Source organism: Emys orbicularis, chromosome 1 (genome assembly GCF_028017835.1).
Source record: "Emys orbicularis isolate rEmyOrb1 chromosome 1, rEmyOrb1.hap1, whole genome shotgun sequence".
In the NCBI taxonomy this organism is placed as follows: Eukaryota; Metazoa; Chordata; order Testudines; family Emydidae; genus Emys; species Emys orbicularis.
In genome coordinates this window covers 93,748,521-93,770,022 of record NC_088683.1, presented here as the reverse complement: position 1 = coordinate 93,770,022, position 21,502 = coordinate 93,748,521, and the positions used below count along the sequence as shown (strand labels likewise).

The following is a 21,502-nucleotide window of genomic DNA, read 5'->3' as shown; positions in this document are numbered from 1 at the left end:
AATTCTTTTGCGTAGAGACTGTCCGCAACTAGAGACACCCACAACTATTTCACATTTGGGGACAATATATACCTTCAAGTCAGCGGCACTGCTATGGGTACCCACATGGCCCCACAGTATGCCAACATTTTTATGGCTGACTTAGAACAACGCTTCCTTAGCTCTCGTCCCCTAACGCCCCTACTCTACTTGTGCTACATTGATAACATCTTCATCATCTGGACCCATGGAAAAGAAGCCCTTGAGGAATTCCACCATGATTTCAATAATTTCCATCCCACCATCAACCTCAGCCTAGATCAATCCACACAAGCGGTCCATTTCCTGGACACTACTGTGCTAATAAGCGATGGTCACATAAATACCACCCTATACCGGAAACCTACTGACCGCTACACTTACCTACATGCCTCCAGCTTCCATCCAGGACACACCACACGATCCATTGTCTACAGCCAAGCTCTAAGATATAACCGCATTTGCTCCAATCCCTCAGATAGAGACAAGCACCTACAAGATCTCTATCAAGCATTCTTAAAACTACAATACCCACCTGCTGAAGTGAAAAAACAGATTGACAGAGCCAGACGAGTACCCAGAAGTCACCTCCTACAAGACAGGGCCAACAAAGAAAATAATAGAACACCACTAGCTGTCACCTTCAGCCCCCAACTAAAACCTCTCCAGCGCATCATCAGAGATCTACAACCTATCCTGAAAGATGATCCTTTACTCTCACAGATCTTGGGAGACAGACCTGTCCTCGCTTACAGACAACCCCCCAACCTAAAGCAAATACTCACCAGCAACCACACATCACTGAACAAAAACACTGACCCAGGAACCTATCCTTGTAACAAAGCCCGATGCCAACTCTGTCCACATATCTATTCAAGTGACATCATCATAGGGCCTAATCACATCAGCCATACCATCAGGGGCTCGTTCACCTGCACATCTACCAATGTGATATATGCCATCATGTGCCAGCAATGCCCCTCTGCCATGTACATTGGCCAATCCGGACAGTCTCTACGCAAAAGAATTAATGGACACAAATCTGACATCAGGAATCATAATACTCAAAAACCAGTGGGAGAACACTTTAACCTGTCTGGCCATTCTATGACAGACCTGCGGGTGGCTATCTTAAAACAGAAAAACTTCAAAAACAGACTCCAACGAGAGACTGCTGAGCTGGAATTGATATGCAAACTAGACACAATCAACTCAGGATTAAATAAAGACTGGGAATGGCTGAGCCATTACAAACACTGAATCTATCTCCCCTTGTAAGTATTTTCACACTTGCTTCTTATCAAACTGTCTGTACTGAGCTATCTTGATTATCACTTCAAAAGTTTTTTTTCTCTTACTTAATTGGCCTCTCAGAGTTGGTCAGACAACTCCCACCTGTTCATGCTCTCTGTATGTGTGTATATATATCTCCTCAATACATGTTTCACTCTATATGCATCCGAAGAAGTGGGTTGTAGCCCACGAAAGCTTATGCTCTAATAAATTTGTTAGTCTCTAAGGTGCCACAAGTACTCCTGTTCTTTTTGCGGATACAGACTAACACGGCTGCTACTCTGAAAGAAGTGGGATGAAATTCAATAGTACAAAATTCAAGGTCATGCACTTAGTGTCTAATCATTAGAATTTCTGCCACAAGCTGGGGCCTCATCAGTTGGAACAAAGGTGAGAGAGGAGGTGGGAGACCTGGGTGTGCTGGTAGATCATAGGATGACTACAAGCCACTAATGTGATGTGGCTGTGAAAAAGAAAAATACTAGAACATAAGAACAGCCATACTGGGTCAAACCAAAGGTCCATCAAGGCCAGTATCCTGTCCTCTGACAGTGGCCAATGGCAGGTGCCCCAAAGGGAATGAACAGACAGGTTATCATCAAGTGATCCATGATCCATGCCCTGTCACCCAATCTCAGCTTCTGGCAAAACTAGGATATATCAGATTATGTCAGTGGCCAGGATGTGAGCAGTTGGAGCAGGAGTCACGCCTAGTGGTCAGAGCAGGAATCAATACCCAGGAATCGGAAGCCAGGTGCCCAAGCCTAAGGTCACAGCTGGAGTAAGGAGCCATGAGTACAAGTCCTGGGTCAGAACTGGGTTATCTGGAGTGAGGCAAGGCAGGAGCAGGGCTGGAACAAGGCAGGAGCTATCACAGCCCTGGGCAAATGCTTTGAGCAGCCGCTGAATTGCTGCTACTGTTGGGCCTAAGATCCAGTCTTCTGACCCTTCCAATCAATCAGGCAGTGTAGCCACTCAGGCAGTCTACTACAGGCCAGCTGCACTCATTAGATTGCCCATAGACTGGTTCTGCCGCAGGCGCTGCTTCCAGACTAGCTCTGTTGCAGACCCTGATTCCTGACAAGCATAGCATTTCCAGTAGAGAAAGAGAAGTATTAATGCCAATATACAAGGCACTGATAATACCTCTTTCAGAATATTGTATACAATTCTGGTCACCCCTGCTCAAGAAAGATGAATTCAAACAGGAACAGGTGTGTAGAGAACAGTTACCAGGATAATCAGGGGAATGGAGGGCCTATCTTATGAAATGAGATTGGAAGAGTTTGGCTTGTTTAGACTAGCAAAAAGAAGGCTAAGAGAGGATATGATTGCTCTCTATAAATATATCAGGGGAGTGAACACCAGGGAGGGTGAAGAGATGTTTAAGTTAGATGACAATGATGGCATAGGCACAAATGGGTATAAACTGGCCATAAGCAAATTCAGGCTGGAAATTAGAAGTAGGTTTCTAATAATCAGAGAAGCGAGGTTCTGGAACAACCTCCCAATAGAACTCCTTCCAGTTTATGTTTCCAAAAAGCTCATGTTTCAGAGCTTCAGTCAGTCCCCTGCAGGTGTCAGGAAGGGATTTTCCTCATCCCCCAATCTATTCTGGGTTTATATTTGCTTGCCTGCTTTTGTGTCCTTCCTCTGAAGGATGAGAGATGACCACAGATGGAGGGGAACACTGGACAGGGTGGGCCAGTGTTCTAAGGTGGGACTGAGCATTCTCTCCCTCACTGGCATAGCTGGCAGATTCTTGCTCACATGCTGAGTCTAACTGATCATATGCAGGTTTGGGAAGGGATTTTTCCCCAGGTCAGATTGGCAGGAACCTTGGGAATTCTTCTGCAGCAAGGGATACAGGTCCCTTACCAGGATTGTCTAGCTAGATCTCACTTAATCATTTCCCTGCCACTCATACACTGCAGTTCCTCCTATTATTTGCCTGTGCCACATAATAGTTGGGTCTCTTCTGTGCTGTAATACTTTGGTCTAGTGTCAGTGGTTGGGTTTAGTGTGAGAGTGCTGTTGGTGGCCTGTGACATACAGGAGGTCCGACTAGATGATCTGGTGGTCCCTTCTGGCCTCAAACTCTATTACCTTTATTTCATATTAGATTCTGACATAGAATGTGTGCTACTGGTCCCTCCCTGACCACGTTATAGAATAAGTCAATAGAATGGCCAATAGGGGACTAGTAACAGTATAAAGTTAACTGCGGGGCTATGTAATATATTCTATGTCCCAGATAACGAGGGTAAAAGGGACATCAGCACAAACAACTTTTTTCTAATCTTTTCTGACCCTTTAAAGCTCCCTATTCCATGTCACACCGTGGCATGCACTGTTCTGGTGACATCATATCCGCCAGGAAACCCCACTCGATAATGGAACTCATCTGTTGTAGATTCCAGTATATACCTTTTTAAATAACTGTAAGTCGTGGTTTTGCACAGACTAAAATATGGACATAAAAAGACAGTATCAGGAATTCCATAATAGCAAAAATAAATAAAATAAAATGCACATTAAGTATTACAACACCACTGTTGGACACGGGGTCCAAATTTAAGATTTTAAAGTAATCAGCCACAGTTATGCAAAGGTACTGGATATGTAATACCTCACCTCTAACTTCCTTCTACATTTATGTTCATTCCATATGCTTGAATGTTGCCATGTAAACCATTTAATTTCATCAGTCATTTGTGTAGAACAAAGCACATTATGCTCAGCGCCTTTAACAAATTAATTTTCTTATTTTTTTTTTTTTAAATATCAAGCAACTCTGTGCCTTGTGAAAGACAGCTGTGAGGATAAAAAAATCACCGAAATCTTCTTTAGTTACATCTGGAAACTATCTGTTTGTGGGGATGGAGAGATACGCAGTGAAAAAAATTGAGACTTCTCTACATGTGCATAAAAAAAGTTCCAAGCCACTTTACATTTTAAGTTAAAAGCTGGTCCACGTGTATATGTATATGTGTATAAACACAGACCGGCTCCTAATGCCTCTATTAGCAGACAGCAGAAGAGATGAATACAAATACTGGCACTTTTTAAAGACCTGAATCAATATCACCGCCTGGTGGTGAAACAGATTTAGACAGACTGGATTATTTTATTTACTGATGTGTCAGGTCCTCTTTTACTCTTGCATCCAAGAGAGTGTTCGAAATTTAAAATTCATCCTGGATTTCCTTCTAGTAATGTAAGCCCCTACAAAGTATTCAATGCAACAGGATAAACTTAACAATTTTTTTTACGGAATGTCTCTCCGTCTCCACAAGCAGATATTACCAGATGCAACTAAAGAAAGTTTCATTACTGCCAACTCATGCCCTTTAGCCTACCCAATTCCAATATTTATGGTGATGGAAAAGGTTGAGGTCTACCAATTCCAAGCATCCCTGGCAATTGTAGATAAGAGAATTAACCGAGTGAGATATTTCAACCTGCTCCTGACTTCTGTCCCCTGCTCATTGTTCCAGAATAAGGGTAAAATGAAATATCCTCAAAAATCTTGCAGACATATTCAGGGCTGGTTGGGAAGGGATATTCCATCTCCGGGAAACTACAGGCCAGTCAGCCTCACCTCAATCCCTGGCAAAATCATGGGGCAGGTCCTCAAGGAATCAATTTTGAAGCACTTAGAGGAGAGGAAAGTGATCAGGAACAGTCAGCATGGATTCACCAAGGGCAAGTCATGCCTGACTAACCTAATTGCCTTCTATGATGAGATAACTGACTGTGGATGAGGGGAAAGCAGTGGACGTGTTATTCCTTGATTTGAGCAAAGCTTTTGACATGGTCTCCCACAGTATTCTTGCCAGCAAGTTAAAGAAATATGGGCTGGATGAATAGACTATAAGGTGGATAGAAAGCTTGCTAGATCATAGGGCTCAAGGGGTAGTGATCAATGGCTCCATGTCTAGTTAGCAGCCGGTATCAAGCGGAGTTCCCCAAAGGTCAGTTTTGTTCGATATCTTCATTAATGATCTGGAGGATGGTGTGGATTGCACCCTCAGCAAGTTTGCAGATGACACTAAACTGGGAGGAGTGGTAGATACGCTGGAGGGTAGGGATAGGATACAGAGGGACTAGACAAATTAGAGGATTGGGCCAAAAGAAATCGGATGAGGTTCAACAAGGACAAGTGCAGAGTCCTGAACTTAGGACGGAAGAATCCCAGGCACTGCTACAGACTAGGGACCGAGTGGCTAGGAAGCAGTTCTGCAGAAAAGGACCTAGGGGTTACAGTGGACAAGAAGCTGGATACGAGTCAACAGTGTGCCCTTGTTGTCAAGAAGGCTAACGGCATTTTGGGCTGTATAAGTAGGAGCATTGCCAGCAGATCGAGCGACGTGATCATTCCCCTCTATTCGGCATTGGTGAGGCCTCATCTGGAGTACTGTGTCCAGTTTTCGGCCCCACACTACAAGGATGTGGAAAAATTGGAGAGTCCAGCGGAGGGCAACAAAAATGATTAGGGGGCTGGAGCATATGACTTATGAGGCGAGGCTGAGGGAACTGGGATTATTTAGTCTGCAGAAGAGAAGAATGAGGGGGGATTTGATAGCTACTTTCAACTACCTAAAAAGCAGTGCCAAAGAGGATGGATCTAGACTGTTCTCAGTGGTACTAGATGACAGAACAAGGAGTAATGGTCTCAAGTTGCAGTGGGGGAGGTTTAGGTTGGATATTAGGAAAAACTTTTTCACTAGGAGGCTGGTGAAGCACTGGAATGGGTTACCTAGGGAGGTGGTGGAATCTCCTTCCTTAGATGTTTTTAAGGTCACGCTTGACAAAGCCCTGGCTGGGATGATTTAGTTGGGGATTGGTCCTGCTTTGAGCAGGGGGTTGGACTAGATGACCGCCTGAGGTCCCTTCCAACCCTGATATTCTATGATTCCAACCCAAGTCTGGAAACCCATTTAACCCTGTACATGTGAGCAAAAATCTCCATCTAATTCTATAAGGGAAAAAGTCATCATAGTTTCACAGCATAATTCTCTAAAACTATGGAGGGATGTTTTTTCCCCTGTGATCCCTAATTCTATGAATTCACTTTAGTATTTTTCCCAGGGCTAAAGGGAGGTGTGAAAATGGGAGGGTATAGAAACAAATTAATAGGCTGTGAAGGCTCGTTTCAGAATGGCACAAGGCAAGATAGTCAAGAGAAGCAGACTTAGGTTTTGCTAGATGTCAAGAGAGAGTGATGTGTGGGCACACCTGAGAACAGAGTATGGGCTCAGTGATCCAGGACTGGCAGCAAATTCTATTTCACAGTGGGAGAGGCAGAAGGGTCATGGGGATGATAGTGGGGAGAAGGCAGAATCCCACAGAGGCACCTTCTTACCCAAATGGAGTACAATAGGCACTATATGATGCAAGCAACTTGATAATCTATAGATTATTTGAATAAACATATTTTCTAATAACCTTGACAACTCTTTGGGGGTAAAAGGAAGGTTTTATGCAGACATCAGAAAATTCATATCAATTAAGGGGCTAGAGGGACCGAGAAAAAAAGATTAAAAATAATTAAATATGTAATACTACCGCTTGGTTAAATAACGAAGGTGGGGATATGATTGTGTTGTCTCTTTTTGACCTGAATGGATATTCAAAGTTCAGGGCCCTGGGGATGTTCCTGCTGGAAGTATTGAAGATGGAATCTCACAATTCCTGTGTACATTCCTTGTAAATAAACAAGATTGCATCAAAGTCCTGCTTTTCCAAATACACCTCTACCCTGATATAACGCTGTCCTTGGGAGCCAAAAAATCCTACCACGTTATAGGTGAAACCGCGTTATATCAAACTTGCTTTGATCCGCCAGAGTGCGTAGCCCCGCCCCCCCAGAGCACTGCACTACTTTACCGCGTTATATCCGAATTCGTGTTATATCGGGCCGCATTATATCGGGGTAGAGGTGTACAGGATTAACCGAAGGCAAAATGAGGAGTTTCTTAGCTTACAGGTCCAAGCTTCTTTTCAGCCAGCATCCCAGAACCTCTCTCTAAGTTTCTCTCGGGGTCTCATTTGGTTATAGGTTTTGCTTGGATTTTTCCAGGTAGTCTCTGTGTCTCTCTGGTCCTGTGCATGTGTGCCCCCAACCCCCACCAAAAACAATATTTAGCGCGCACACACACACGCCATGCCCATACAGTCCAAACCTGTTCGGTGGGTTCACATAACCCTTTACTTTTAGGTGGGGGGCTGTGGTTAGCATAACTGTAAGGATAAATTAACTGAAGAGTGTATTCATACCCATCAATCGCAACAAGGTTTTAACTCAACACATAACAACACTCAACACATAACAAGGTTCCACCCAGCTCAAAAATAACTTTCCACATATTATTTTCTGAAGGTGTACACACCAAGTAGGGAAAAGAATGTCATGAAATTAAGAAAAGGACAAGTTAGGCTTTGGGGCAAAGATTAACTAGGATGCTGGACCAATAGACTGTTTCAGTGTAGAAACTCCTATTTCCCTAATCCAAACTGCCTTTCTGTATAGTTTGCTCTATTGCTGCTGGATTTATACACAAATGGCCTGGCCCATTTCTTCCGCACCACCAAAAACCATCTCTCCTGCCTGCTGCCACCACTTTAGGACAACATCCTGATTCTCTCCAGCAGGAAGCAGAATTTCTTCATCTCACCTCCAATGCTCTCTTGTAGTCCCCCAGGTGAAAGGCACAGTATCCAATCCAAAGGTCGGTGTCCTCATCTTGTTCCCCCACATGCCGTTTAAACTTCAAAGAAAAAGGGATGCAAAAATGACACCAGCTGTCAAATTTTGTCGGATTGTCTCATGTGAAACAAATTCATTTATAAAATTAATATTAGGATGATTTCTGCTGGCTTGACAACCCTGGACACGGAAGTCAGGCAGTGTCAATATCACATTTTCAAGGACAGGCAGTTTCTATCCAGTCACATAGTCTCTGTACAAATATTTTAAAGCTGTAAACGTAAAGGAGGGCAAGTGATTATTCAGGCGGGTGCAGGGGGCATATCTAGGGTGTGAGAAAGAACAGAAAAAACAAATTAAGTTGAAAGAGCTGGAACTTTTTCCAAACAGGGAGCTCTGCTGCAATTGGGAACAGTCTGCCAGAAGGAGCCTCATCACCCCAGTCATTGGGAGAAGGGTTTGGGCAAGGCCCCGGTGGCTGTGCTCTGGGCACCAATCCTGCACTGACCCGGTGACCTGCGGCCCCTCCCACTCGCACCCCCGTTGTCTGGGAGACTGGCGGAGTTAGCTCGTTAGCTGCGGGAGCGCAGAGCCCCGTAGGCCGAGCCCCGCTCCCCCGTTACCTCCAGCAGGGCGATGGCGCCGGTGAAGTCCCTCTGGGCCAGCAGCTCCTCCAGCTGCGGGACTTTCTTGCCTTTCTTCTTCCGTTTGTCACCCTGCGGCGGGGCGCCCCCCACGGCCGGCTTGGCCCGGGAGAGCATCTGGAGGGGGCAGAAAGAAGAGGGGAGACCGGGTGAGAGCGGGGAGGCGCTGGGGGGCGTCAGACCTCCCCGCTCCTGGGTCCCACAAGCGGCGACCCCCTCCCCGCCCTGTCCCTCACCATCTTGCCCCTGGGCTCCTCGCTTCTCCAACGACTCCGTTACCCCGGTAACGGCGCGGGGGGGAGGGAAGAATGAGTCAGTGAGACACCGAATAGGGCCCGGCTGGAACTCACGTCCCAGCTCACAGTTCCGGCCCCGACCCCGCGGCTAGCGCAAAAGAGGAGCCGCTGGATTCTCCGGGGAGAGTTTCAGAACGGGACATTTCCGGTGTGGCGCGCGCTTATCTCCATAGCAACCCAAGGAGCTGGGTGTAATTTTATCGCCGCAGTGTCACAATATTTATTTATTTATTTATTTGTGGTTAATGTCCCAGCTCGTGGGGACGAGCGGTTGAGATGAGACTGTGAGTTTTCATTTATAATACAAGCCCAGCCGTCAGGGGTATGGAGACAAGCTTGAAAACAGGACCCAGGCACGCTTGAGAGGCTCATCAATCAAGAAAGCGAAGAGAACAGATTTTTGGTGTCTGACTCCTGCTTTTTCAGTGCCTGGGGTTGGTAATAGTGTGATTGTGCAGCAGAAAACTTGGGGCTGTGGTACAACACCAGTGCTTTTGTCAGGCGAGAACATAGTAACATCCTTTGACAACATGCTTAGAGGCTCTACATGGGATATAACACTAAATAATGAAAATCAGAACAGGGAACTACTGATTTTTGTGCCAGGGAACAAATGATTCAGTGGTGATGTCATGACATGTATCAGCATGTGGTATGTGATGTCATCACTGTACTCTTCACTGCCATCAGTGTGCGCGGACCTTTACAGACAACTCAATACAGTAACTCCTCGCTTAACATTGTAGTTATGTTCCTGAAAAATGCGACTTTAAGCGAAATGATGTTAAGTGAATCCAATTTCCCCATAAGAATTAATGTAAATAAGAGGGGTTAGGTTCCATGGAAATTTTTTTCACCAGACAAAAGACTATGTATATATATATATACACACACACACACACACACACACACACACACACACACACACACACACACATAGAGTATAAGTTTTAAACAAACAAAACTGTACACAGCAATGATGATTGTGAAGCTTGGTTCAGATGGTGAAGTCAGTGGGTGGAAGAGGGTGGGATATTTCCCAGGGAATGCCTTACTGCTAAATGATGAACTAGAACAGGTGAGCCTTCAAGGGTTAACACATTGTTGTTAATGTAGCCTCACACTCTACAAGGCAGCACAAATGGAGGGAGGGGAGACAGCATGGCAGACAGAGACACACACTCAGTGAGAGAGAGAGAGAGATGCTCATTGCCCCTTTAAGTACGCTGACCTCCTATAAGTACATTGCCTTTTTAAGTAGATCAGCAAGTTGAAACAGCAGCTGCTGCCAGAAAGCTCCCTCCGTCCTGAGCCCTGTTGTGTCCCCCCTCTGCTCTATGGAGATGGGGCAGGAGGGGGGCAGAAGCGGGGGGGGGGACACCCTGACATTAGTCCCCCTTCCGCCCCCCCCCCCCCCACCATGCACAGCAAGCAGGAGGCTCCCGGGAGCAGCTCCAAGGCAGAGGGCAGGAGCAACACACAGCAGTGTGGGGAGGGACAGCTGAACTGCCGGCAATTGATAGCCTGCTGGGCGGCTGCCACACAGGGAACTTAGGGGAGCGGGGAGCTGATGGGGGGCCTGTCCATCTTCGTTCCAAGTCCCCATCACTAGCTCTTTCTGCAAGCAGTGGACAAAGCAGGCGGCTGCCAAACAACGTTATAAGGGAGCATTGCGCAACTTTAAATGAGCATGTTCTCTAAACTGATCAGCAATGTAAAAAGGAAACAACGTTAACAGGAAGGACTTTAAGTGAGGAGTTCCTGTAGATGAGTTCCTCCCCAAATGGCCCATTAACTTTCCTCCAGGCATAGGGAAGAAAGGAAGTGGGAGAGCAGCTGAGGGGGTTGTTAGTGGGTTATAGATTGTTGTCCTCGTCCTCAAAGGAAACCAGCACAAAACTTTAAAAAGACGAGTCTGGGAGCTTAAATTCTTAACTTTGCTAGAAACTAAATATCATGGTCTGAATAGACATTGGCTTTATGGCTTATTAAAATGGTGTAAGTGAAGTGTTAATGGGCCACTTCACCTTGAACGGTCCCTTGAAATATGTGCTAAACAATGTGTTCCATCTTGTCTTTAGCTGTGACATTCTGAATAAGTTCCCCAGACCTGAAGAAGAGCTCTGCATAAACTCAAAACCTTGTCTCTCTCACCAACAGAATTTGGTCCAATAAAAGATACTACCTCACTCACCTTGTACGTCTAATATCCTGGGACCAACATGGCTTCTCCAACACTGCACAAAATATGGACATTTTGCAGTTGTTTGTTGCACCAAAGCCGTCAGGGTGTTAACTCATATTATTGACAATCAAAACCCATTGTTTCTGTCGTCTATCACATCTCATGACACAGAGCTTGCCTGGAGAGTGAAACTGAATATTCATGGAAACACTAGTGACTTTTAAATGATCCAGAAGCGGACGTCTAACCTTCAACCCCTCCCAGAATGGAAGTCACCTGACACAGCCCTGACTAGCCCTGAAAGTACTCCGAACACATGGGCCAGAGAAACAACTTACAAAGACCAACAGTATGGTGTGCCCCAATGGTAGTAGTTATAAAGAAAGTGGAAAAATATGAATCTGTGTGAATCTTAAAAGACTTAATAAAGCAACTGGGAGAGAAAAATATGTTCTCCCAACTCTGGATGATTTCCTTCCCAAAATGAAAGGAACTAAAGTATTCTCCCAAGCTGAATGCCTCGAGCCAACTCTGGCAAATTCCTCTAGCCAAAGAAAGTGCTGAACTGACACATTTATCAACCCCTTTGGGAGATTTTACTTTCGAAGATTACCTTTTGGGATTACCAGTGCACCTGAAATTTTCCAAAGAAAGATGGCAGAACTGTTAACGAACACGAACGGAGTTGTACTTTTCATGGACAATGTTTTGATATATGGATCTTCAATGGAAGAACACACCAAAACCTTCAACAAAGCCCTAGGCCTAATCAGTCAGACCAGACTGAAGTTAAAGAAAAGTGTGTTTTCCGCCTACCCCAAATTGAGCTTTTGGGACAGTCAATAAAGAAAGATGGACTCAGTCTGAGCCCTGAGAAACTAAAAGGAATCTGAGAATGGACTGCACCAACAAATGTACCAGAACTGAGAGTGTACTGGGCATGGTAAATTACCTTGGTCGATACCTACAAGACCTTTCTACAGTGACAAAATCACTGCATGAACTGTCCAATGCATCTTGGCTATGGGGGCTAAATCAAGACATTGCCTTCTAAAAGGCAAAATAAATTATTTCAGCAGCTCCAGTCTCAACATGCGAACAAACCCACAATGGTCAGTGTGGATGCAAACACCTCTATGGCCTAGGTGGTATACTGTTGCAACAACACAAATCTGTGTGGAAGCCAGTTGTGTTTTGCTCTCGCACACTCACAGAAGCAGAAAAGATATACAGAGTGAATGAAAACAAGGGCCTGGCAAGTGTATGGGCATATGAAAACTTTTACAGATATCTGTGTGGATTGGATTAATTTACAATGATAAAAGACCATAAAACCCTCATCAATGGAAAAGGGTTGGCTCAAGCACTGCTGAGATGTCCACGTCTATTAATAAGGTTAGTGTGATTTAACCCAACTTCTAAATATGTTCCTGAGAAAAATCTCGTAGTAGCAGACACTCTGTCATGGAACCCAGCATCACACTGTGATGTTACCCAGGGTACGATTTGGACTGTTGAATAGCTGAGCCCCTTCAATTCTCTAGCCATGTTTTGATATATGGATCTTCAATGGAAGAACACAACAAAACCTTCAACAAATCCCTAGGCCTTTACACTGCTTTGCTGTATAAAAAGCCACCCCTGGCCTGCTCACACAATCTTCAGCACGTAAATTCACTCCCAGCTAAATACATGAGCACTCTGACCATTCACTCATGAATTACATATCGGGCGATACTTGCAAATTCTTAATCTGAGCCTTGTTCCCTGAAATGTGCATCTTGTGCTGCTCAGCACCCTCCTGAACAGTACAAGTTCATAGAAAGTCCATCATTTCATCAAAGGAAAATGATAATGTGCCAGCCTTGTTATCCCACACACTTTAATTCAAACACTGGTTAAGACAAAACAATAAGATATGTTTAATAAGTACAGAAAGATAGATTTTAAGTGATTACAAGTGATGATGCATAAAAGTCAGGATTGGCTACAAAAGAAAATAAAAGAGTAAAACGCAAATTAATACCTAATTTAACAAGTGAACTTAAAAGCAAAAGATTTTGTCTCACCATATGCTGCAGTAAATTTTACAGACTGGATCCTCTTTTCAGCCTGGAACTCCTCCCTTGCCCCCTTCCCCCTTGGTTCAGAGTCTCTCTGGTATTCATTGATGTCATGAGCAGAGAGATGGGAGGAGGAGAGGTGAATTGGAGGTCACTGTCTCTCATTCTTATATCCCTCTCCCTTCTTTGAGGATTACCCTCAGCTGGGGTGTAGGCGACAAGCAGTCTCTTGTGGATGCGAGGCTTGAAATGTTCCTGTGATGCAATGTAAATTTCGAAATCACACCTTCTCCTGCTGAACAATGGCCGCTTAAGCAGTTGATAGTTTTTTTTAACACGTCGCTGGGGCCAGTGTGTCTTTGTCTCTGAAAAACTGGTTTGTGGGCTTTACCCAGAATTACAACACATTTCAGTAACAATCATACAATAGAATATCATAACATCACATACAGTGTTGCTACATATATTTCAATGGGGTAATAATGTTCAGCAGATTATGAATTTTCAAATGTTACCTCACAAGGCATACTTTGTACAGAATTTACCATAGTCTTGTAAAAGTGATGAACGTGATCGTATAGACCAGGGTTCGGCAACCTTTCAGAAGTGGTGTGCCGAATCTTCATTTATTCACTCTAATTTAAGGTTTTGCGTGCCAGTAATACATTTTAACGTTTTTAGAATGTCTCTTTCTATTAATCTATAATATATAACTAAACTATTGTTGTATGTAAAGTAAATAAGGTTTTAAAAATGTTTAAGAAGCTTCATTTAAAATTAAATTAAAATGCAGAGCCCCCCAGATCAGTGGCCAGGACCCGGCAGTGTGAGTACCACTGAAAATCAGCTCGCGTGCCGCCTTTGGTACGCGTGCCATAGGTTGCCTACCCCTGGTATAGACTGTCACACACTCAGCTACCTGTGATCTCAAAGATGATGTAAAGGCATACGGGGATGCACACAGATCAGTGTCAGAAAAGAGGTTACAAAAAGCAACCTCAACAGACATGCAACTTTAATAAGCTCTAAATTACATTAGGGCCGGCTGGCTCAACTATAAAGGATACTAAGGAACTGATAAGAGACTACTCTGTGGTACATAGACAATTAAGTAAATAGAAGGGACTCAAGATTAAGACGACTGCATTGTAATTCCAAATGAAATGACAGAAGAAATATTAAACCTCATCCATGAAGGACATCAAGGATTAACTAAATGCCATATATGGGCCAACCAGCCAGTGCAGTGGCTTGGCATCAGCAAGGATATAAACAATAAAGTATCTGCATGTGAACATTGCAGAACTAATAGACAAACACAACACAAAGAACCTTTAATAACAACACATCTACCAAACAGACGTTGGAAGAGACTAGCTTCAGATTTATGCGAATACAGAGGATATCATTACCTGGTCGTAGGGGACTATTTTCCCATGTATATAGAAATAATGTACTTGAGAGACATAACATGTCACAAGAAACTGAAGTGCACTTTTGCTCATTTTGGCATTCCAGAACAACAAGGGATGGACAATGGACCACAATTCACTGCAGCAGAATTTAAGTCATTCTGAACAAAATACGATTTTGATCATATTACTAGCAGCCCATGTTACTCAGAAGTGAATGGAGAGGCTGAGAGAGCTGTACAGACAGCCAAGAAAACCCTAGAACAGGAAGATATATTCCTTTTTCTCTGAGCTACAGGTCAACATCAATAGCAGCTATGGGATAGAGTCCAAAATGACTTCTGATGGGAAGACAACTCAGAACTACTGCTCCAACTTTTGAAAAGAATCTATTTCCAAAGTGGCCAGACATGAAAAAAGTAACTAAATCAGATAAAAGTAAAAAGAGCTTATAAACACGTTTACATCACACAACACTCAGAGAACTGCTGGGTCTAGAATCTGGTGACCATGTTCATGTCAAATTGGATATAGAGAGAGGATGGACAACTTCAGCTGTCATAAAGAGAAATAACTTTAGAGCCCAGATATGTGATTGAGACCAAAAGTGGAGAGTTCAACAGAAACCATTGGCATCTAAAGTTTGTTTCTCAGAGAGAACAATCGACAGAGAAAACTCTACAGACAGTGGATTCCAAACTGACCACATTCAGTTGTTGCAACTAATGGACACCCAGATGACCAAGCTGTTACACGTTCAGGTTGTGTAATTAAAAAGCCAGTATGATTCAGAGATATTTAACAGACTAATTTATACTGAACTTCAAAGATACATGTAGGTACATTTTGTAAACGGTAGGAACATATTAAAGGGGGAGATGTAATGGAATGCTAAACTGTATTATGCTGTTAAGCCATGAGGTGGCACAGTGTGCAACATACCTTATTTCAGCTAACCTCAGCCTTACAGGGCAGAGCATAAAGGATTTTATGGAAGATGCATTTCTGGTGTATCTCTCTGAGAAGGAAACTCTGTAGTCATTCAATAAATGACAGAAGTTTGACCTGCCAGTAGCAGCCCTGCAACCTACCATGTATGAGGTGTAAATGACATCTGCCAAGTCTGCAGACAACATGTAGCAAAGGGAGCAGCAGAAGCCATTAGAGCCAGGGAGGAAACGACCACACTCACAACCAGAGCAGACCTGGTCCCCACTTCTCTAGAAGTGAAGGTTGGCTGGATTGCCGAGCTTTGATGCCTTACAAGCTCTCTAATATTGGCTCACCCCATTGAGTGATGCTTGTGTGCCGTGCTGGTGCCTGTGGGATTGCCTCTCCATTGGTTGGGCTCACATGCATCTGAATATGCCACTGTCGCTCTGGCCTTTTGCTTTCAATGGTCTGCTCATGGCATCAAAGGAGAAACCATTCACAGTAAATTGTGCAGGTCTGTGATCTCTCTTCTCTTTTCTTACTTGTTTTGAAACAGCAAGTTAACCATGTTGACAATTAAATAATCATCATTGGTAAACTGAGCCAACACATAATTGAGATGAATGGGGCAGTTCATATCTTTCAGAATTATTGTTTTATGTTGGATCCAGGAGAGCTGGCTGTATTTTAAAGAATCCTTATTGTGGTTTCAGGAACAAACCATCCCGACGTGTAGAAAGAATAGTAAATATGGCAGGCGACCAGCTTGGCTTAACAGTGAAATCCTTGCTGACCTTAAACGCAAAAAAGAAGCTTACAAGAAGGGAAAGATTGGACAAATGACCAGGGAGGAGTATAAAAATATCGCTCAGGCATGCAAGAGTGAAATCAGGAAGGCCAAATCGCACTTGGAGTTGCAGCTAGCAAGAGATGTTAAGAGTAACAAGAAGGGTTTCTTCAGGTATGTTAGCAACAAGAAGAAAGTCAAGGAAAGTGTGGGCCCCTTACTGAATGAGGGAGGCAACCTAGTGACAGAGGATGTGGAAAAAGCTAATGTTCTCAATGCTTATTTTGCCTCTGTCTTCACAAACAAGGTCAGCTCCCAGACTGCTGGACTGGGCAGCACAGTATGGGGAGGAGGTGACCAGCCCTCCGTGGAAAAAGAAGTGGTTTGGGACTATTTAGAAAAACTGGATGAGCACAAATCCATGGGGCCGGATGCGCTGCATCCGAGGGTGCTAAAGGAGTTGGCGGATGTGATTGCGGAGCCATTGGCCATCATCTTTGAAAACTCATGGCGATCGGGGGAGGTCCCGGATGACTGGAAAAAGGCTAATGTAGTGCCCATCTTTAAAAAAGGGAAGAAGGAGGATCCGGGGAACTACAGGCCAGTCAGCCTCACCTCAGTCCCTGGAAAAATCATGGAGCAGGTCCTCAAGGAATCAATTATGAAACACTTAGAGGAGAGGAATGTGATCAGGAACAGTCAGCATGGATTCACCAAAGGGAAGTCGTGCCTGACTAACCTAATTGCCTTCTATGATGAGATAACTGGCTCTGTGGATGAGGGGAAAGCAGTGGATGTGTTATTCCTTGACTTTAGCAAAGCTTTTGATACGGTCTCCCACAGTATTCTTGCCGCCAAGTTAAAGAAGTATGGGCTGGATGAATGGACTGTAAGGTGGATAGAAAGCTGGCTAGATCGTCGGGCTCAACGGGTAGTGATCAATGGTTCCATGTCTAGTTGGCAGCCGGTTTCAAGTGGAGTGCCCCAAGGGTCGGTCCTGGGGCCAATTTTGTTTAATATCTTTATTAATGATCTGGAGGATGGTGTGGACTGCACTCTCAGCAAGTTTGCAGATGACACTAAACTGGGAGGCGTGGTAGATATGCTGGAAAGTAGGGATCAGATACAGAGGGACCTAGACAAATTGGAGGATTGGGCCAAAAGAAACCTGATGAGGTTCAACAAGGACAAGTGCAGAGTCCTGCACTTAGGACGGAAGAATCCTATGCACTGCTACACACTAGAGACCGAATGGCTAGGTAGCAGTTCTGCAGAAAAGGACCTAAGGGTCACAGTGGATGAGAAGCTGGATATGAGTCAACAGTGTGCTCTTGTTGCCAAGAAGGCTAATGGCATTTTGGGCTGTATAAGTAGGGGCATTGCCAGCAGATCGAGGGACGTGATCGTTCCCCTTTATGCGACATTAGTGAGGCCTCATCTGGAGTACTGTGTCCAGTTTTGGGCCCCACACTACAAGAAGGATGTGGAAATATTGGAAAGAGTCCAGCGGAGGGCAACAAAAATGATTAGTTGTCTGGAGCACATGACTTATGAGGAGAGGCTGAGGGAACTGGGATTGTTTAGTCTCCAGAAGAGAAGAATGAGGGGGGATTTGATAGCTGCTTTCAACTACCTGAGGGGGGGTTCCAAAGAGGATGGAGCTCGGCTGTTCTCAGTGTTGGCAGATGACAGAACAAGGAGCAATGGTCTCAAGTTGCAGTGGGGGAGGTCTAGGTTGGATATTAGGAAACACTATTTCACTAGGAGGGTGGTGAAGCACTGGAATGCTTTACCTAGGGAGGTGGTGGAATCTCCTTCCTTGGAGGTTTTTAAGGCCCGGCTTGACAAAGCCCTGGCTGGGATGATTTAGTTGGGAATTGGTCCTGCTTTGAGCAGGGGGTTGGACTAGATGACCTCCTGAGGTCCCTTCCAACGCTGATATTCTATGATTCTATGATTCTATGTTCTCTGAGATGCAATTGATCATCTGGTCATCACTGCATCCGTTTATACACTCATTTAATATTTTCAAGGCTTTCTTTGCGACCATAAGAGTCAGAGACTTTTTTTTTTTTTAATGAAAGCTGAGATTTTGGAGAACAAAAAGAAAAAGTGCTGGGTCACTGAACCAGTGAGACTGGTCCAATTCTAGCCTGAGTTTGGCACATCCACCTCCATGCGAGTCCAAGGGCAAAGTCTCCCTCATCTGTATAATGCTTATTCTGGCAGATAGTACATTTTGAAGTGAATTGGATTGAGATTGAGGGCCTTGTGAAATCAAACACCAGAAAAATAATCCCTTTTTTGGAGGGCAGAACACAGGTCGAAGATATTCCCTCAGCCCCACCCCCTCTCTCCTGCCAGGGGGCAGGAAAACCCATAGATGGCTCTTTTTTGGTCTTGCCTTACGTTTCCTGGGCTGGAAGTGGAGAAGCAGTTCATTTCATCTTCAACCCCTCTTCTTCTTGGCAAGGGTGTTGAATCTGGATGGAAACCTCAAACACTGAGAGTCATAGAGCAAGTATAGCACTCACTTATAGAAATGCTCTTTTGAAAACTCTTAGGGAGAGAAGAAAGTCTCTGCTGTCCCCCTGGATCAGCCAATGCAACAATTCAGCAATAATGGATAAGCACAGTTGCTGCATATTTCTTCTAAAATGATCAGAAATGAAATGCTTAACACTGTTGAAATTTAAATAGTCATAATTAGGCTTCAGCGTTAAAACCCCATCGAAGTGAACGGGGCAGTTCACATTTCCCTTAGAACTACTGTTTCAGCTTGTCTGCCTGCAGACTCAGGAGGAGAACACCGCATCAATTTTCATTCAGATGGCTAATTTTGCAAACAAAAGGGCTAGAGATTTTTTTTCATGTACATATTCCATTTTAATTATATTAACATTGATGAGGGTGCAGCTGTTCTCTATTAGATCAGCCACTGCTCAAAATATTCCCCACCCAGTGCAGACAGATATTTTAATCCCTCTAGGATTTGAAAGTTAAAAAGGCACCAGTTTGGTCATGTCTAGCTCATTTTACATGCCTTCCTCTTATGGCTGCAGCTCTACTACCTGGGGCTGTACTTGTGTGAGTTCTAACTAGGGTGACCAGACAGCACATGTGAAAAATCGGGACAGGGGTGGGGGGTAATAGGAGCCTATATAAGAAAAAGACCCCAAAATCGGGACTGTCCCTATAAAATCGGGACATCTGGTCACCCTAGTTCTAATGTACTAACCAGCGTTGGACCTAGTCAGTATTTGAAAAGAGAATTCAAAGAAAAACTCAGGGAACTTCATGAAGTGGGGTGGTCAATGATCAAGTAAAGAGCATTCCTCTGTTTGAATGCCGATTGAATACTGTGATGATATTTAGCACGGTAGGGGGATTCTGTGATCTTGGAATGGCGGAGTTGGATTTAAGCAATACATACGTTAGAACATGAGGGGTTCTTAGGAAAGGGTTCAGGAAGGCAAAAGGGGGGGGGAAGCAAGAGGGTAAAAGAGCTGTTGCATTTATGTGAATTATTTTAAATAAGAATCCGGTATAATCCTACTATCTGCTTGCTTACTTCAGTCAAAATATAACATTTCTGGAATCATGGATTGCTTCTGCCTTTGTCTAGGTCATTTTGAAGTCTATATGCTGAAAAATGACTCAGATGTCTTCATTTTTTTCTAGCTTAGCCTACACAGTTAGCTGTTCCATTGCAGGAGTGGAAATTATATTTCCCTAAGTACTTGCAAGCTATTTACAGTGATAACTTTTCTGCAGAATGAAAGAAAGCTTTTCTGAGGCATTTTTTGGGACGTGAGAGGCAAAGGGCATTGTAAAATATGCCTGTCAAGCCAGCTGCTTTTCCTGATTCCACAGACTTCGATAAAACAATTCTGGTACCTGGTAAGCACTTTGACTTGCTGATAAATGTTTTGGCAGAACATTATTTTTCCATTAGATAGTAGTAACCCCAAGAAAACTGACTGCAGGATATATGACTGCATTGTGTGAACTAGTCTCTACATGCTATGTTGATATCCTACCTGACAAAATGATTCATGATCAAATAACTGAAAAGACAAATAATTCTAAAATTAGAGAATCATTGTTTATGGGGAAAGCACTCCAACAAGGCTACTGAATTAAAGGAAATGTAATAGCCATTAAAGGTGCAGAATCACTGGCCTGGATCGTCTGCCCTTAACTGACTAGCTGGACATTCCCTTTGCATAATGGAATCCCCATTGGTAGCCTGCCAAAGGCCTCTAGTATAGAGGGTAAGACAATGGAAAGAGGACATTCCAGAGTGCTTCTGTGCGCCAATAATTCCTGGGTTTTAGAATGATCTCTCAGGATGTCCTTGCAGCTGGACACAATTTAGAGCAGTCTTGATGTTCTAATTTGTGCCAGGAGCCAAATTGGCTCCAAGCTAGTCCCAGGATTAAAGGGGTATAAAGGTGATTCAAAACTTTCTATAAGGAAAAACAAAGATTCTCATTGCTGAACTGGGTTACAACAGAGTGCTATGCCTCAGGGGCATATCCCTGCAAGAAATCTCTTTAAGTAAAAACTTGGCCTTTTTTGATAGAGTGCAAGACACATCTCTTTGACTAGGCTTCCCATGGATTGTGTGCTGGTCATTTAGCCACTCTCAGATCATCTTTTGACTGGGCAAATTGGCAGCAGAAGAGAGTGATCTTCTGAACCTCTTAGTTTGAATTGCTAATGGTCCAATTTAAACTATATAAGTGCACCTAGATACCACTGTGATGGATGCCATAATAAATAATTTTAAAGTCACTAAGATAAAAGTGGATAGTTTCTCACAAGGTGTTCCTATTTTATGGTGGAAAATCCAGAAATCCATGCATATAAGGCTTCTCTCTGACTAGAATGAACCAATCCTGCATACATCACACTGCAATGCTTCAGATACTGTAACAAAGAAGGTCTTAGATGTGTTTCTAAACTTGCAAGAAATTCAGACATTATATACAATTAAAAAGTATGCAATCTCTGAGGGCCCAAAGTAAGAAACACTCCACTATCAAAAAGAGGATAGTAAATTATGGAAACACAGAGACCGTGGGTCTGATCCTGAAAGGGGACATAAGAACATAAGAATGGCTATACTGGCTCAGACCAATGGTCCATCTAGCCCAGTA

At 43.8% G+C, this 21,502-nt stretch overlaps 1 protein-coding gene across 1 annotated transcript in view; it reads right to left on the bottom strand.

Annotated features, from left to right (window-relative positions):
- Positions 1–8,953, bottom strand: part of LOC135887443 (intraflagellar transport protein 56) — an 87,467-nt gene extending 78,514 nt beyond the window's left edge. Inside the window, exons 1-3 of the mRNA XM_065415203.1 lie at positions 8,901–8,953; positions 8,644–8,781; positions 7,989–8,081 (exon numbers count right to left, since the gene is read on the bottom strand). Coding sequence (XP_065271275.1) covers positions 7,989–8,081; positions 8,644–8,781; positions 8,901–8,903 — 234 coding nt within the window. The 5' untranslated portion in view covers positions 8,904–8,953. The remainder of the gene's footprint in view (positions 1–7,988; positions 8,082–8,643; positions 8,782–8,900) is intronic.
- Between the last annotated feature and the right edge of the window lie 12,549 nt (positions 8,954–21,502).